The 18,904-nt window shown below is 34.4% G+C and overlaps 1 protein-coding gene across 1 annotated transcript in view; it reads left to right on the top strand.

Annotated features, from left to right (window-relative positions):
• The window catches only part of LOC111503546 (uncharacterized), a 139,918-nt gene that overhangs the window by 104,533 nt on the left and 16,481 nt on the right, over positions 1-18,904 (top strand). The window contains exon 4 of the mRNA XM_074171653.1: positions 3,008-3,191. Within this exon, the coding sequence (XP_074027754.1) occupies positions 3,008-3,191 (184 nt within the window). The remainder of the gene's footprint in view (positions 1-3,007; positions 3,192-18,904) is intronic.

Below are 18,904 nucleotides of genomic sequence, written 5' to 3'. Positions count from 1 at the left end.
CAAGTAACAGACATCAATATAGTACAAGAAATTCAACTGATATCCATTCAAAGAGATTCTACACAAGTTTCCGACAAAATCAATCAATCTATAAAAGTTTGCAAAATTTGTAATAAGTTGCCATCAGAAATAGAAAATTGTGAAAATTTATCAAAACTTAAAAAATGCCTTTGAATTTTTCATGAAGTAATATTGATTTCTGAGTGATAATTTGATTTCTATATGAAAATATTCATTCCAGACTTTTTTCTCATTTTATCATATCGACTTCATACAGAGTCAACGGAAAGTAATAAAGTTTTATTATTCATGATCGATCAATTATATGTTTGTATTATGTTAATTGGTTTTTGTATTCAGTAGCTTTATAGCTGAGTTAACTTACTATGCTTGTTATTATCATGAGAAGCTCAAAAATTTTTATCAAAGAACCAATAAGTGGGTATATTGATTATTTTCAAACTGTTCGAAGTACCTAATAAACCTGAAATAATTATTTACCATCGGTATCCACTTTCAATATGGAGAATATTTTCACTTGACCCTTTGACATTCTGAAATCATCCTGTATATTGGAACTTTAGATATCCACTCTTCCCGGTCTGTTGATTATTTCGCGCCCATCCATCCGGAACATCGTTTTCATTGTGAAAGGACCTTTTCGTTATTTCATTCTATTCTATTTGAGGGTGAAACAAAACAATTTATTCCGTACTTCGGCCCTTCCGTGATATATTGTGCAGGTTATCAGTAACCTGGCTAACCTGTAAACACTTCTGTGAAAACCTTTTCGAGAATTTATCTGCAGAAAATCCGATTTTATTGTTTTCCGAATGAGATACGGGAATGAGAATGAAAACAGTTGCTGAAAATAGATATTTGATGTGGTAAGTGAAAGGTTCGGACACGCATATTTGGATTCACGATAGGATTTCTATTCAGTTTTACTTCGAAAACAATAATGCTGTTACGTAAATTTTGACTTCAAAGAAGCTAGAGAACAGTTTAAGTGTATATGCATTGACTGATATTTCAGTGCAGTAAGGTGTGGATCTTTTCATCAATTGACAAATAATAATAAATACCATTCTGATCACCTCCACATTGATTTAAATTTGAGAGCCACCGATAACAGCTGTTTCAGCCTATTGGGCATCGTTAGTACCGGGCGGGCGGTCCTCGATAGAAGACAAAATGTGAATAATCAAGAAAAGCACTTAATAAAAATAACTGTGATAACGTAAGTGAGGCATAAGTGGATCCACCTATTGGGGTGACACCTAAGTCAACTTCCTAAGTTTTTATGTCAGTGTTGGTGGTTTGACCAATGAACCGATAACTGCGATAGCAAACGTTTGGGAAGCCAACTACGAATCCACATGTTTCTAGAAATGATATGAAATAGAGAAAGGTTAATGCAGTCAAGCTGCTGGAAAACATTCACAAGAAAATCCTCCCATATTGAATGTATATGGAATTATTTTCCAGCAGCTTGAATGCATCAAACTTCCTCTTATACTATTCTGATCATTTCCATATTGAATCTTAGTTATTCACATTTTGTCTTCAATCGAGGACCGCCTGCCCGGTACTGACGATGCTCAATAGGCTATCTACCGGTGGAACTTAAATTGAAACCATTACGAAAATGATTGAAAAAGTTTCAGGAAAGATAAATTTTACAGTTTTTCTGAAAATTTTGAACTGTTTGTCATAATTAACAAAATTGGAAGTTGTTCTTGGGGTACCAATGGAAAGACCAATAACCTTCATTTTACCAATAATTTTATAATTCTCCTTGAAGAATTTGATGGTTGCTTCATGGATTTCTTTTTCTTTAGCAGGTTGGGAGTTACCTTTATAATTCGAATGTCGAACCTTGTTGGTTCCAATATGAATGCAATAAATATCCTTCGTTCTGTCATGAATTATTATCTGCATCATTGCCTAAAAAGTATAGACATTGATACATTTTCTAATTTTCTGACCACTTTTATATTCAAACTCAATTCGAATGCCTAATTTGTGCCATACTTTCACCACTGCTTGCTATGTTCATTTTTGTTCCATTTGTAATATATATGTTAATACTGTCTTTGGATTTGCCCTGTTTATTTTCCTATGAAACTAAATAAATGAATGAATAAACTAACTTTTTACAGAATGCTGAACTGAGTGAATAGTTTTTCTCAATGATCATTTATGCAATAAGCAAAAATGCTCAGGAGTTTGTTATTACACTTTCCCTCTTGTGAATACCAATTCCTATTTCTTTTTCTTCCTTAATTCTAGTGAAAAAACTCAACAATTTGAATGTCCATCCTAATGGATAGACTCTGCTCAATCCCATCTACTACTCGTATACAACAGATTAGATACTCTTTTGTCTTGTGTTGAAACCACAGACCACTTCAAATTATTATTTCCAAATCAGTTTGATTTTTACCTTCATTCAACAGTAGTAAATGATACCATAACGACCTTTTGCAACAAGGTTATATGAATATGTACAATTTGCAAATTCAATGATCGATTGATGATATTAAATAAACAATTATCATGGATTCTGTTATTCGTCATTAATTCAAGTAACTGGTCAGTCCATTGATTGAATTGAATTATCGATTGTTCAATTCAAGAAAACAACATGCAAATTGTATTTTCTAATAAAGGATCAAATTATATTCTTTTGACGAAATAGATGAGGCAATTTTTTTTTGATAGCTGATCAGTCTTTCATTTGAATTCGAGTATATTTTCGGGTTGTTGGAGGAAAGATTCAGTTGGCTGTCTATGATAATAGGTTTTTCTGCCATGAAAATGAAGAATTTCTTGGGATACAGGGACAGGTGGCGCCAAACTTCATGTTAAAATCTACGTACTTTCTAAACAAGTTTCACGATCCAAGCTCACCTGAATGAAAAACTACAAAACAAATCTTCAGATGAATACAATTTCAATTTTTATCTTCGTGAAACACTTTCATATATATCTATATTTGTTTCAGGACTATACAACCTATTGGATACATCGTATTTATCACTGGCCGTTCCTCTACAAGCACTTTCACAAATTACACCACAAATACAAGCAACCTACTGCATTTTCTGTCACAGCAATACATCCCGTAGAATCAACAAATGTTCAACTGTTAGTGATAACACCGGTATTCTTATTTCCGGTTCACTGGGGTGAGTATCCTTTGAATCCCATTTGGTGCTCGTCGTCGTGTCTTCCGCAGTGATTTGTATGGAAGCTATTTTCTGAGTTTTTGGGCCGTGGTCTGCAGGTTTTTCATTCCTGATTTTTCGTCATTTACTCCGGCAGATATTATCAAAGGCGAAGTGGTAACGGTCGATGTGGTAACCGTGCTCCAGTTGTTCCAAACGCATTCACTACAAAAAGAAAGAAAAAAAAACCGATTTATTTCCAACAGGAGTACCCAGTTACAGGAAATGCTATTATTACACAGTATATATGAGATGAATAATAAAAATAATGGAATATAGAAATGTATAAAAGTAAATGCTGAAACAAAGTATATATAAAATATTCGTATAAGTAGAATTTCAAAAGAGGAATGAAAAATTTAGTATATACACAAAAAGTTACAAATCATGCAATGTAGCAGTACTGACACAAATGTTATTTATAGTATTATTAAAAGTGATTGTGGATACAAGATACCAAGGCATTCAGAGAGTCGAAACGAATATCGCAGTGTTCACATATTTTACTGAAGCTTCTGCACATAAAATTCGATGGTGATCGTAGCATAACATTTGTGCGTGATGCTTCGCAATTCAATTTCAGATTGTGTCGACCTTCACTTCTTGGTACTGAGAAATTGATCTCGGGTAAAAGAACCGTACTGTCAATATTGTTGTTTAGTAATTCATGCAGGGATTTTATACCAAGGATAACTCTCCTATTTTCCAAAAATGTCATGTCGAATCGTGTCAACAAAATGTTATGATCGATGCCTTTCGGGGGGTATTGACATCAACTTTTAGACATGAGTATTTTAGGAACTTGCACGCTCTCAATTGATGTTTTTTGGTATAGTCGTAAACTGGATTCCATAACACAGAGCCATATTCTAACTTAGTTTTGGCATATGCAACATATAGCAATTTCAAGGTGGCAATACTTTTGAAGTTTTTGCCATTTCTGTAAATGAATCCAAGCATCCTATTTGTATCAGCAGTCATATTCCTTATATATGTTGTAACTATCAATTTACTATCGTGTGTTATACTAAGATCTTTTATCTCATGTAGGCGGTTGATTGTATTTTTGTTGATTGAATAATCGTTGATTAAAGTTTGCTTTTTTTTGTTGTAACTGATATTATTTTACATTTGGATACGTTCAGTTGTAGACGATTATTATTTCACCAAAGTTTCATCACATCTAATTCATGTTGTACACGTTGGTAGTCAGTAATGTCGTCGATATTATGATAGTTTCAGGTCGTCTGCAAATAGTAGGCTAAGAATATTCAAAGAGGTTGCCAAGTCATTAATAAAATTAAAGAGGTCCAAGAATAGAACCTTGTGGTACCCCAGATGTAACTACGTACTCGGCCGATTTGAAAGATTCATATTCGACGAACTGTTTTTTGTTAACTAGATATGATTCAATTAGAGTAAGCAGTTGGTTAGAGAGTCCCAATTTTGTCAATTTGCTGAGAAGAACGTTTAATGTTTCGTCCTGTATATGTTGTTTTAGATTATTCTTTGTCGAGTAGACTGTGAGTTGTCACTTTGCGGATTTAACTGAGAGATCGTTTAAAAATAAAAAAAGATTGAAAACTACTTCTACAATTTCAATTAATATTCCAACACGAATATTACATTTGGCGACGAGGATGAGATCTTGATTATGCCAGTTATTGCCACAATTTCTGCAAATTTTCTCCGTTTTATTTTCTTTGACAGATTCAAAATTTCTAGTTTGACATTTTGACTTATTGTGCTTGAAATCGCCATTATCTTTTCTATCCTTCCAGCTTTCCTTGCTGGTTTTTGAAAAATTTGCTGTTTCTTTCTGTTCAATAGCCATAAGTTGATGATCGGTAGCTTCAAATGTTTTGCCTATTGCTAAAAGCTCTTCTAGTGTTAATTGTTCAGATAATGCAATTCGCCTAATCCGGGTGGAGTTAGTACTGAGAATAATTTGAGACTTGATTTTTTTCATATGGTCATCAAAAATACAGTTCTTGTATAATTTCAGCAAGCGAGCGTAGCATTGATCCAAGGTTTCTCCATGTAACTGTTTAGCTTGTCTGAAGTTATATACTTCAAACTATACATTGATTTTGTGTTTGAAATAATTGGATAATTTCAATTTTGCTTTGTCATACTCATTCTCGGAAGATGAAGATGGTGGATCTGGTAAGGATGTATACAAATCATATGCATCATCTCCAATGTAATGCAGTAACATAGCTGTTTTTCGTGATTCTTTGGTAATGTTCATTGCCTGAAGATATATCTCAAAACGATTGATCGATCTTTCTCATCTGGTTCCAATATTGATTATATCGGATTTAGTATCAAATGATACAAAATTCGAATTGATGTTTTCCATTACTGACGTGGGTTGTTATTCTCGTCGCCAAATGTAATATTCGTGTTGGAATATTAATTGAAATTGTAGAAGTAGTTTTCAATCTTTGTTTATTTTAAACAATCTCTCAGTTAAATCTGCAAAGTGACTACTTGACATACAATAATCTAAAACAGCATATACAGGACGAAACATTACATTTAAAAATGCATCTGAAGTAAGAAGTCTTTTGGGTGTGATTAATTATGTTGGTATATTCATTCCGAATTTAGCAAGTACCACCAAACATTTGCGAACATTGATCTTGAAAAATACATGTTGGACTTGGACAAAAAAAATTCAAGATACATTTGAATTCTTGAAAAGTCAGCTGAGTGAAGAATGTCATCTTGCATATTTTGATATTCACAAAGAAATTCACCTGTACGTCGACGCTGGTCCTTGTGGAGTGGGAGCTATCATCGCAAAATGAGATAATGAAAATCCTGAAATTGTTGCATACGCCAGCAGATCACTATCTCAAACAGAGGAGCGATATAGTTAGATTGACAAGGAAATGGTTGCCATTACTTGGGCAATCGAACATTTCCACATTTACATATATGGTAGTGTATTCAATCTCTATACCGATCATTTACCTCTTGTCAGCATACTTCAGAATCGTCGATCAGTATTCTCAGCCCGAATAGAAAGATTGTGTTTTAGGATTCAGCAATACCAGTTCAGAGTGAAACATCAAAAAGGTATAAATAATCCGTGTGATTACATGTCTAGACATCCATTACCAGTAGAACATACTACATCTGAACCTGCAGAGTATATAAACTTCATCCTTCAAAACTCACTTCCAAAGGCGATTTCTCTTGAAGAAGTAATAAAATTTTCAAAAAGAGACCAAGAATTCCAACATATATTTGAGGCTTTGAAGAACTCTGATGAGAATTTGTGGAATACCGGTGTTTTGAAACCATAAAAAAGTTAGATATGAGTTGACTTCTGCAAATGGAACAATTCTGAGGAACACAAAATTGGTCATTCCAGAAACTCTTTGCTAACAGATTATCCAGCTAGCTCATAAAGGTCATTTGAAAATAGTAAAGACGAAACAACTACTCAGAAGCAAAGTTTGGTTTCCTGGAATGGATAAATTAGTAGAAAATGAAATAAAGTCCTGTCTGTTGTGTCAAGCAGCAACATCCACTAAAAGTAGAGATCCAATTCAGGTAACAGCTTCACCTACAGGTCCTTGGAGAAATTCAACCATGGATTTTGCTGGACCCTATCCTAATGGTAAATACATCATGGTTGTATTTGACGAATATTCAAGGTACCCTGTTTGTTATGAAATACCAAGAGTGGACTCTAAAACTGTGATTAATAAACTATTTTCTTTGTTCTCCCTATTTGGAATTCCCAATCAAATGAAAACGGACAATGGACCACCTTTCCATGGCCAAGAATTTGGAGAATTCGTTGATCATTTCAAAACGAACAATGGAGCACCTTTCAATGGGCAAGAATTTGGTGAATTTGTTGATCATTTCAAATTCAAACATCATAAAGTAACCCCTTTATGGCCTGAAGCAAATGGACTTGCTGAAAGAACGTCAGAACTATCAAGAAGACAATTTTGTGTGCAGTGATGAGCGGACGAAATATTAAAGATGAATTAGAATCATTTTTAATGAATTATAGAGCTACTCCACATTCCACTACAGAAAAATCTCCGTTTGAACTACTTTTCAACCGATCTATACATACGACTATTCCTGAAATTACCAATCAAGATGTAGATGGAAATTTGAAAATTATTGATGAGAAAAATAAAATGAAATTCAAAAAGTATGCAGATGAAAGATTACATACTAAAAATCATGAATTAAATGTTGAAGATTCAGTAATTTGCAAAAAAAACATGTGAATAAATTTACCCCACCATATGATCCCAATTCATATATTGTTGAGGAAATTAGTGATAGAAATTGGGGAAGGTAATCGCCGTCGTGTTCAGTTCAGAAACTGATCGCGATTTGAGTGTTGAAATTCGATATTGGTGCCGTTATAATTACCTAAAATTGTTGTTATCTGTTTAAAATGTGGCGTACTTGTGACGTACTAAGTATCTACTAATAGTGATAACGAGTGTGATAACAACGCAGACTCTTTCTAGTGTAGTGATTCCAATAGCGATGGTGAGCAATGTAAAATAGAGATACCAGTGAATAAGATTTGGGTGCATTTGAATATTGAAACACAGAGAGTGTGTTTCAATGTATATCAGAATCTACATCTCGAGTTTGGTTTCGAGGGGAAAAAAACCATTACAACCAACATCAGATTTGATCGAAATTTTTTTCTCAAGTCAACAATGTGAAATTACCAAAACCTTTAGATGTTCATCTAATAAAATCATTGAAAAAAACAAAATACGACTCTTATGAAAGAAATTAGATTCCTACAACTGAAATCATAAGGAAGAGATTGAATATATCCGGCCATTACGTGAGCTGCTGTGACAAAACTCTTCAGAATTAGATAAAGAAACTAGGATTTAGATTTAAAATAATAAACATACGTTAAGCAGTTATGGAAAGCAGAATAGTGGAATTGCGTAACAAAAACTTAGAGTAAATAACTAAATATAGACAAGAACAATGGCAAATTTTCTATTTGGACGAAATAGTTACGAAAGGGTGGACTGATGATTCGAGAATGTGTATGTTTAACATGCCTGCATATTGTGATTGTTATTTAATCAAAAAAAAAAAAAAAATAAAAAAATTAGTTAGCTACCTAACTATATTATTAAAAGGGAGTTGTTGAAAGGTAGTTTGCACTATATCGTGTACTTGAAGTATACCTGCTTCCCTCCTGTGGTTTCAATGTAGACCAGTTCGCAGCTATAAGGAATCCAGTATGCCCCGGGAGTTGCTAAAGATTATCTGCGAGGTCCTTAGCTGACGCTATACTTTATCTGAAAGTTTTTGTTGGCCTTCATATTGGTTTCACGTCAAGTTTCTCTAAGATTCCCCCTATCCGGTCTTCAATATTTTCAACATAGGGAAGGAAAGCGTTCTCTTTGACCGGCCTAGCTGAGGTTACTTTGGTATTATCTCTCTTGGGTAGTATGGCCCGCTCAAATTCTTCTTCGCTGTACTCATTTCTTTTGGAAGCATTTTTCAAGTGATTGGGTTCCTCGGAAAGACTCTCAAGTTCACAGATACGTCGAAGTTCTCCCAGAAGATATAAGCGCCCTCTTCGCGTATAGTTCATCATCAACTCATTTCCAGTGGGACGGTGTTCTTCACGAACTAATGGATGAAATCACAATGGGCAGTGACAACATTTTCCATGGAAAATTCCGAACAACGTGCTTTAGAGCAAGCGGCCTTGAGACCATATTATTGGTCGCGTTCTGTTGATGACACGTTGGTAGTATGGCAAAATGGTGAAGATGCACTAAACGAATATCTATTAGATAGATAGATAGATAGATAGATACTTTATTCATGTTGTTACACAAAAGTGTTTATACATACGTCACATAAAACAGTTACAACAGAAAGTAAAAATGTGAAAATTACAGCGAATAATTAAGTTATTTAAAATCCATTACAATCAACACCATTTGTCAGACAATAAAAACATATTCAAACACAAATATGTATAGTTTTGTATACTTCATAAATACATAAATTCAGTTACTTGATTACAAATGGGGTATCGGATATGAAAAGTAATTGAAATACTCTTCAAAGGAGTAGAAACATTCCTCGATCAGAATACTCTTTACTTTCTTTTTGAAGTTGCTCAAACTCAACGTTTCGTTTTTCAGATTCTTAGGAAGAGCGTTGAAAAATTTCATCGATAGATACAGAGATGATTGTTTGATCTTAGTTGTTCTAGGCTTTGGCAGTCTTATATCACTTTTTCCTCTTGTGAAATATTCATGTACCTGCTCATATTTGACGGTATCACCACGAATATTTTTATTTTTTATATAAATCAAACATTCATATATGAAACAAGAGGGAAGTGTAAGTATCTTAAATTTTTTAAATAGTGGTTTGCAATGATCATTATAATCAACCCCTGCCATAATTCTTAGAACTCTTTTCTGCAAGACAAAAATTTTGGCTGTATGACTTGATGCACCCCAAACAACTATAGCATACGTCATTGCTGCGTGAAATATTGAAAAGTAAGATACCCTGATGAATTCTTCAGTTAGCTTGCCCTTCAATTGTCTAATAATAAAAGTTGCCGTCGATAACCGTTTGGATAAATGGCTTATGTGTGACAAAAAATTTAAACTGACGTCTAGATGCACTCCTAATAACTTAATATCATTATTAGCTATCGTATTGTTCAGTGTGAAAGAGATTCTTTGTGTTTTGTCCAGATTTAATGTCAGATAGTTGCTTTTGTTCCATATTTTCAGTAATTCTTCAGATTCCATTATATTTTGTTCGACAATACATTTATCCCTGTTACAATGTATGATGGAGACATCGTCAGCATAACTAGTTACATGTATATTAGTTGGTTTGGACAAATTGAACATCATATCATCAACATAGATTATAAAAAGTAGAGGACCTAAAACAGAGCCCTGCGGAACTCCATGTTTCATTACAACAAAATCCGAGATATTGTCTTGCCACTTGACTATTATATCTGAACACTCTCGACACAAATGTTCAATTCACAATAGAACGAGAAATTCATGGGACTCTGGCCTTCTTGGATGTTCTTGTGAACAGGCGTGAAGATGGTGCATTGGGCCACAGAGGAAACCAACACACACAAACAGGTACCCGATCAGAAACTCTAACCACCAGCCACACCAAAAGAGAGGGGTAATTGAAACAACCTGAGAGACTTCCTGAAAAACTCAATCACCAAAAAATGTCTTCAAAGGGAATGGGTACCGCGAAAGGGCCACGAGAGCGAATGCCAAAGTAACACCAGCGGTAACCCCAGCTATGTTGAAATAATCACAGACTGCTTCAGGAATGGCTCTCACGGCAGGTTGTTTTCCGAATTTTGCCGTGATCTTCTTTGGTTATAATCTCCAAACCTTTTGAATGCAACTGTGGCACAGTTATCTTCAGTGGCATGGTCAAAGTACTCTTCTTGACGTATCAACTGATACGTCAGTTAATACACTACTGCAGATGACTGCCGCAGTTGCAGTTGAAACGTAACAGTAATAATTGATTTGTCAGATAGTTTCACCCGATAACATGACAATAATCATTTAAGGCGAGAACAAAGGAATATGAAGGAAGAAACAATTGAAATCAATAATGAAATGAATACAGAAATCAAAGAAGTTCTTTCTTGGAACAAACTTGTGTCTATTATGTGAATATGTATAGGAATATCGCAGAAATAAATAGTAATAGACATCCTGGATGAACTCATGTAAAAATTGAAAAAGAAAATGAATGTTACTGAGTTTATATTTTTTCATTTGTACTTGAATGTATTATCAGCAATGCTACATGTGGGCACGTGTGGCCCTGGCAGCCCTTGAAGAGTATATTCACTTGATTTTTTACAATGCAGCAATTCAAATACCTCGACTATTCATATAATCTATAGGCGTAACATCGGCGACTGCCACATTATAACAGAAACGATAAAGAAATAGATTAAAGAATACATTTGGGAAGCTAAATACACTTATTAGAATGAATGAGTCGGAGAGTTTCTATTAAAGTGTATAATTATAAATTTTTATTGCAAAGCGCTTTAGACTTTCGTGATCAACAGTGCTCACCTGCAAGTAAGTAATCTAATTGAGATAATTGTGATTTTTTTTATTTTGATGTAATGAATATATAAAAAAAAATATTACTCACTTATCAGGCAACAGGAGGTATAGAAAAACGAGGACACAGTACATCTGTAAGATTCAATTCATATAAAACTAATTAGCCTGATAATTCAACGAAATATTGTGTGAGGACATCGTAGCGTACGGATGTTCGTTACTTTGCTCTCAGTATATTTTGTTTTAGTGAGTGAAATAGTATATTCTATACCAATTCATAATAATAATAATAATAATAATAATAATAATAATATTTATTCACCATTTTTGATACACTTGGGTATATATGGTAAGTCAGTTGTACTACAGGCTAGTAAAGATAAAAAGAGTTGGAGATTGAACACAGAATCACCTCTAAATATACACATATATACACATACATATATACACACATATACAAGTAAGCATAGATGCCCTCAAATTAACTAAACATTTTACATCATTCACATAATTTATTCTAAATAAAATTTCGTCCACTGTGAATTTGATTGTTTGTGAGATTGTCAATTAAAAAATCTTGGTAACTGTAATAGCCTCTTTCTAAAAGCATAGTTTTAACATAATCATGGAATACCTTGTCACTTGTGATTTTTTTAACTTCATTTGGCAGCTTATTGAAGCACGTAATGGCATTATACTGAGGGGATTTTTTATAGCTTGTCATGAGATGCTGTGGGATTTTTAGAAGATCACCGTTTCTTGTATTATGACTGTGATCTGAAGCAGTCTTATCATATAATTTATTGTTTTGCCTAACAAATGAAATACATTTGAAAATGAAGATGGAAGGGGCTGTCAATATTTTTTTGTCAATAAAAACTGGCCGGCAGCTATCCCGGAAATTCATATTGAAGATTAGCCGTATTATGCGTTTTTGTGCTATGAAGACTCTGGAAAAATCCCTTGCTCTGCCCCAAGCCATAATATTAGGACTTATATGAGGGTAGGCCATAATATATGCTGAGTAAGGCAGTTTCATCCAAACAGGATTTTAGCTGTTTTATGGCATAATATGCTCTATTTAACTTAGCACATATATAGTCCACCTGCCTTTCCCAATTTAGATTGGCGTCTAGGAACGTCCCTAAAAATTTCATTTCTTCAGAAGTTTTAATGTCATAACTAGAGTGTCGACCAATTGGAATATTTCTTCTGAAGTGAAAGTTAACACTGATCGATTTAGAAGTATTTAGAATGAGCTTATTTCTTTGGCACCAGGTACTGAACTGATCAATAATATGTTCAGATTTGCAGATGAGTTGCTCAGCATTATTGCCTGCTATGGTTATCGTTGTATCATCAGCAAACATTGTGACGTAGCCTCCCTTTATATGTTGAGGAAGATCATTAACATAGAGAAGAAACAGTAGAGGTCCTAGAACAGAGCCCTGTGGCACCCCGAGTTTTACCGTCTTTGACTCAGATGTAACTCCATTGCAGATTACAACCATTTCTCTGTTTGTCATATAGGATTGTATCCAATTTATTATATTTCGTGGAAACCCGAACAATGACAGTTTTTTTATGAGAAATTCCGCGCATACTGTATCAAACGCTTTTGATAGATCGAAAAATAGTGAGATCACATAATTTTTTTTATCAATCTCTGTGTAAATATAATTCAGAAGATGATAGGAAGCTGTTTCTATAGATTTATTTTTCCTGAAACCATGCTGAGACATACATAACAGCCTATTTGATTTCAAATGATCCATAACCCTACGTGCTATAACTTTTTCAAATAATTTAGATATCGAGCATAACAAAGATATTTGCCTATAGTTGTCCCTTTCTGTGGGGTTTCCTTTTTTATATACAGGTATAACGAGTGATTTCCAGAACTTCTGGAAAGTATCCTTGTATAAGTGATTGATTCATTAAGTATGTTAAAGGAACGATGGTAATATTTTCTTAATTGCTATAATTGATAGTTCATCAAAGCCTGCCGTTTTTTTGTTTTTCATTCGATATCTCATATTCCGTAACCGGATAGGATTGGAACGGTTCAATAATGGTAATATTTTCAGTGACAGTACAGGGTAGAGATAAGTTTTGCCCGAAGTGATTTGATATGGAATTTTCAGCTGCATTTGAGAAATATTCAGCAAATATTTCAGTTACTTCCTCTGAGTCAATTTTAGACCCATCATCATAGTTGAGAGTTATTGTTTTTTTCGTAACAATAATTATAGAGAGTTGACGTAAAAACCGATATACAAACAGTGTTTTGCTGGTTTGCCTTTATTTTTTGAAAGTGAAGATATAAATATGTCCAACAAGTGTAAATTCTGTGCTAGGCCGGTTAACCGCAAAAAACCAGGCCTTTAATGTAGCAGTTTTTGTGAGGAGTACTATCATGATCAGTGCCTCGGTTTTACGACGAATCAGTTGGATGCGTTGAGGTTCGAAGGCGCATCGTGGAATTACGCCGATTGCAGGCGCGAGCAGGAGCATCCTAATCGCCGTTCGCCGTGCCTCGCAGAACTTTGGTGTGAACCCCACCAAACGACAGTCGCTTCTCTCTTTAGGTGTGCCGCGAAGTATTCAGATTACCTCAAACGAAATATTCGATATACTTCAGCAAATAAGAGAAGAGATGCGATTGCTTAGGGAGTCTGTTGCCTTTTGCAGCGATAAGATAACGGATTTTCAAACTGAAATATCTAAAATAAGAGAACACATGAAAATTGTCGATAGAGCTATAGCCGAAAACGTTCAACTGAAAGAAAGAGTTGATTCATTAACCGTTAAATTCAATGAGCTCGATCAAGCAAGTCGAATCAAGAATTTTGAAATACATGGAATTCCGGAAAGAGATAATGAGAACTTAGTTCAAATTTTGAAAAAAATTGGGGATCACTCAAATTTTCGATTAATGAGAATATGATTGATTGTATTCATCGTGTGTCAACTAACAAAAAAGTTTCCCCTAGAGACAAACCAAAAAATATAATCGTTACTTTTTCTAGTCGCAAGTACCGCGATGCTTTACTAACTTCAGTAAAAGCTGAGAAAATTGATGCTGGATCAAATAATTCACCCTTGGAAGTGGTTGGCATTTCTGATAAAATTTATATCAATGAACATCTTGCACTCATGAACAAAAATTTGCATAAAGAAACTCGGCAAATTGGCAAGCAAAAAAATTATAAGTTTGTCTGGATGAAAAATGGAAGCATTTTCGTGAGAAAATCAGAAAATTCACCTATCCTACACATTAAAAATCATGACATGCTTCAGAAAAGATAAATCAATATCTACTCGTTGTAACATCATCAACTTAGTTTGTAGCAAAAATGGCTTATACACTGAATATATATTATCAAAATTGTAGAGGACTTCGATCCAAGACGAATGAATTCTATTTGAATATTTTATCCATTAACTATGACGTGATATGTCTCACAGAAACATGGTTGAATGACAATGTGATCTCTGCTGAACTTTTCAACGACAAATATCAAGTATTTCGGCGCGATCGTCATGATAGTGCATCTTCTAAATCCGAAGGTGGTGGAGCGGCTATCGCAGTTAAGGAAGAATTTCTTGTGGTATATCATCCCAATATGCAATCAGATGCCGATGATTTGTGGATATCAGTGGACGTTGTCAATGGGGAAAGATTATATACAGGGTGTCCCTGGACTTCCTCTTTTCCTCTCGGGAATGTATAGATGGGGTCAAAATATCACCAGTACTTCATATAACTTTTTTTCCTAAAATCCTTCGTTACCAAGTAACGGGCCCTCGCAGTTACAAAATGAAAAATGTTTTTCTTTGATAACTTTTCAAGTGAATATTCAAAATCATCCAAATTTTGGTAATTGACTAAACAAATGAATTCCTTCGATGAGCTTTCATGCAGGAGTCAGTTGTTTTGCTATAAAGTCAGGAACGGACTACCCCCGATGGTCCACACCCCAAAACTATGAAATGACAGATATTTTTCAATATTTTTCAACAAAATAAGGTTACTTGGACAATTTTATGAATAAAAGTACTTGTGTGGAAAGTCGATCGGAGCAACGAGTCTTGATAAAAATGTAGTTTCACTCGACGACATCAAACCCGCTCGTCCACCATTATTTGAAATGAATAATTATCAAAGCAGAAATAATAATGATAACGTTAATTCAACAACATTTATCCTGAGATGTCTACCATTATTCGAAAATATTAGTTTTTAAGGAAAATGGAAATGATAGGTAAAATGTTCATAACGAATTTTTATAATGCAAACACGTTTAACTAACGAAACTCAAGAGCCTCAAGAGCAAACAGAAATGAAAAATCCGCTACAGAAACTGCTCGATATGACCACCTTCTCTCTCTATACATTTTCTTAGTCTGCGAAGACACCCTCTCTGTACTTGAAATAGCATTCCAGGGTCGTTTCGTATGGCTTCACAATGTAATGTTATTCTATTCAACAATGCATCTCTTGTGTGAATAGGTGTAGCGTAAACAAGGCTTTTTAGATGCCCCCACAGAAAGAAATCCAATGGATTTAAATCCGGAGACCGCGATAGCCATGAATATGGCCCACCTCTACCAATCCATCTATTGTGGAAAATATGGTTCAGATGGTCACGCACAATCAAACTAAAATGAGGAGGAGCGCCATCATGCATAAACCACATATCTCTTCGTGTTTGCAATGGAACATGTTCCAAAAGTCCATTCAAATCGTTCTGAATGAACTCCAAATAACGTTCTCCATTCAATCGGTCCTGTAGAACGAATGGTCCTATAAGATGGTTTCCTATGATACCAGCCCAAACATTCACGTTGAATTTCCGTTGGTGTTTGGTTTGCAATATCCCATGGGGATTTTCTTCGGCCCATATATGGAGATTATGAGAGTTGTTAACTCCATCTCTACTGAAACCTGCTTCATCAGTGAATAAAACTCGATTAATAAAAGTCATATCCTCTCTTTGCCTATCCATGAACCAATTGGTATATTCCAGTCGTGCTGGAAAATCTTGAGGTGTCATGGCATGTACCTTGTGGATGTGAAATGGGTGGAGCAGTTGTTCCCTAATTATTCTATGAATAGTGGACTTGAATGTATGGAACTGTTCTGAAAGATTTCAGATGCTCATTGAAGGATCATCAGCGACGGCTTCCAAAATATTTTCCTCCAATACAACGGTACGTACAGTCCTAGGAGCGCCCTCACCACCTCGTTTTGGCAAAACTGTACCTACAATGATATCGAAATAAAACAACGTGCTCGAATTAATTATCAATTATTACATACCTGTCTCCCTCAAGCTGCGATCGACACGTTCGAATGTTTCTCTTGACGGTACCGTTCGATTGGGAAAATGCTCGGAATACAGACGACGAGCTTCTGCAGCATTACAAAATGCTCGTCCATAGAATACATGCATATCTGCATATTCATTGAATGTAAACTGTTCGGCCATATCAAAAAATTCAAAATATCCTATAGAATATTGAAAATACAATGATAGTCATATGACAACGCACCACTCAACAAAACAAAATCGCATTCCAGTTTCTCATTTTTTATCAAAACTTTCTAAAAGGTTTTTTTGTCAACATCTGTGGAAGAAATGGAACATAAATATTCCCTGGATATTTTTCACCTGATCATGTGCAGCCGTTTTTGTAGTTCATTCGTTTGCTTTTTATTAGTATAGTAAATATTTTTTCCGATGTGCGTTTTTTCAGCTAAATTTAGATTCGTGTTAAAGAATTTCTCCCATAAAATTATAATTATCAGTGAAACTCCTCAACAGTTTAGCTGTGAAGAAGAATTTGAAACATTCGAATGTTGAGTTTCATGAGATTCAGATAACTGATCAACACGAAACGTGATTATTCCACACGTATTATGTACATACAAAATATGGAATGAATTCGATATTTCATAGTAGAGTAGCTTGTTAGTTCAAAAACACCACGAATCTACAGAACTTGATATTTCTTTTGAAAAAATATCTGCTATCACAATTGTGACTTAAACTTCCATATAGGTACTGTACTTTTTGTTTACGACTTCATTTCAGCATACTTTGTATTATTCCTGTTATAAATGTTGTTGAATTAACGTTATCATTATTATTTCTGCTTTGATAATTATTCATTTCAAATAATGGTGGACGAGCGGGTTTGATGTCGTCGAGTAGAACTACATTTTTATCAAGACTCGTTGCTCCGCTCGACTTTCCACACGAGTATTTTTATTCATAAAATTGTCCAAGTAACCTTATTTTGTTGAAAAATATTGAAAAATATCTGTCATTTCATAGTTTTGGGGTGTGGACCATCGGGGGTAGTCCGTTCCTGACTTTGTAGCAAAACAACTGACTCCTGCATGAAAGCTCATCGACGAAATTCATTTGTTTAGTCAATTACCAAAATTTGGATGATTTTGAATATTCACTTGAAAAGTTATCAAAGAAAAACATTTTTCATTTTGTAACTTCGAGGGCCCGTAACTTGGTTACGAAGACTTTTGGGAAAAAAAGTTATATGAAGTACTGGTGATATTTTGACCCCATCTTTACATTCCCGAGAGGAAAAGAGGAAGTCCAGGGACACCCTGTATATGCTGTGTCTACTTACCTCTTAATGACTCTGTGGCTTATTATGCTTTCTCATCTAATTTCCGTAAGAATCAACTTATTTTTAATAACAATTCGGCAATGCTTATAGGCGATTTCAACTTCTCAACTACTAAATGGATTCCTGTAATGCGTGAAGATAACTTTGAAGCGACCAATGTCGACTCCAAATATTCTGAAATTATTGATATGTGTTCTTTTCTGGAACTCATACAATTTAATAATAATGAAAATTTAAATGATTGTTCTGATCCTTTGATCAGAGAAGATTTACATCATCCAGCGCTAAATATTGATTTTGAATTTCATAAACTCAAATATTTGTTTGAAAAATCAAGCATTCAATTGAACTTCAACAAAGCTACTTATGATAGAGTAAATTTTGAACTTGGACAAATAAATTGGGTCCATTGTTTCATGAAGAAAAATGTGGATACAGTAGTTGAAATATTCATCAAGAAATCAATGATGTGATAAAAAGAAATGTAAAATTTCCAACTTACTTTATGATGGATACTATACAAACTACCAATGAGAAAAATAAAGTACACAAAAGATTCAAAAAATATGGAGGACAACATCTGTATCAACTTTTCTCTCAATTACGTAGACATTCCAAACGGTTGATTCAAAGGGATTACGATAACTATGTAAATAATATCGAAAATAAAATCCTTATTGATTCTAGAAGTTTCTGGAAGTATATAAACACAAAAAAACAAAATAATTCGAATATACCTCAATCAGTATTTTTAGACGATCTGTCACCAGACACCGGAGAAGGCATATGTGAATTATTTTCTAATTATTTTAAGAGTGTATACAGCGTGACTCACGGTCGATGGTAGGTTAGACGTTTCTGGAAAACGCAAAGCATGATTTTTCTGAAAATTTCACC

Source organism: Leptinotarsa decemlineata, unplaced genomic scaffold (assembly GCF_025532065.1).
Source record: "Leptinotarsa decemlineata unplaced genomic scaffold, Ldec_3_MD MMD2_tig00000026_RagTag_RagTag, whole genome shotgun sequence".
In the NCBI taxonomy this organism is placed as follows: Eukaryota; Metazoa; Arthropoda; class Insecta; order Coleoptera; family Chrysomelidae; genus Leptinotarsa; species Leptinotarsa decemlineata.
This window is presented reverse-complemented; position numbering and strand designations above follow the sequence as displayed.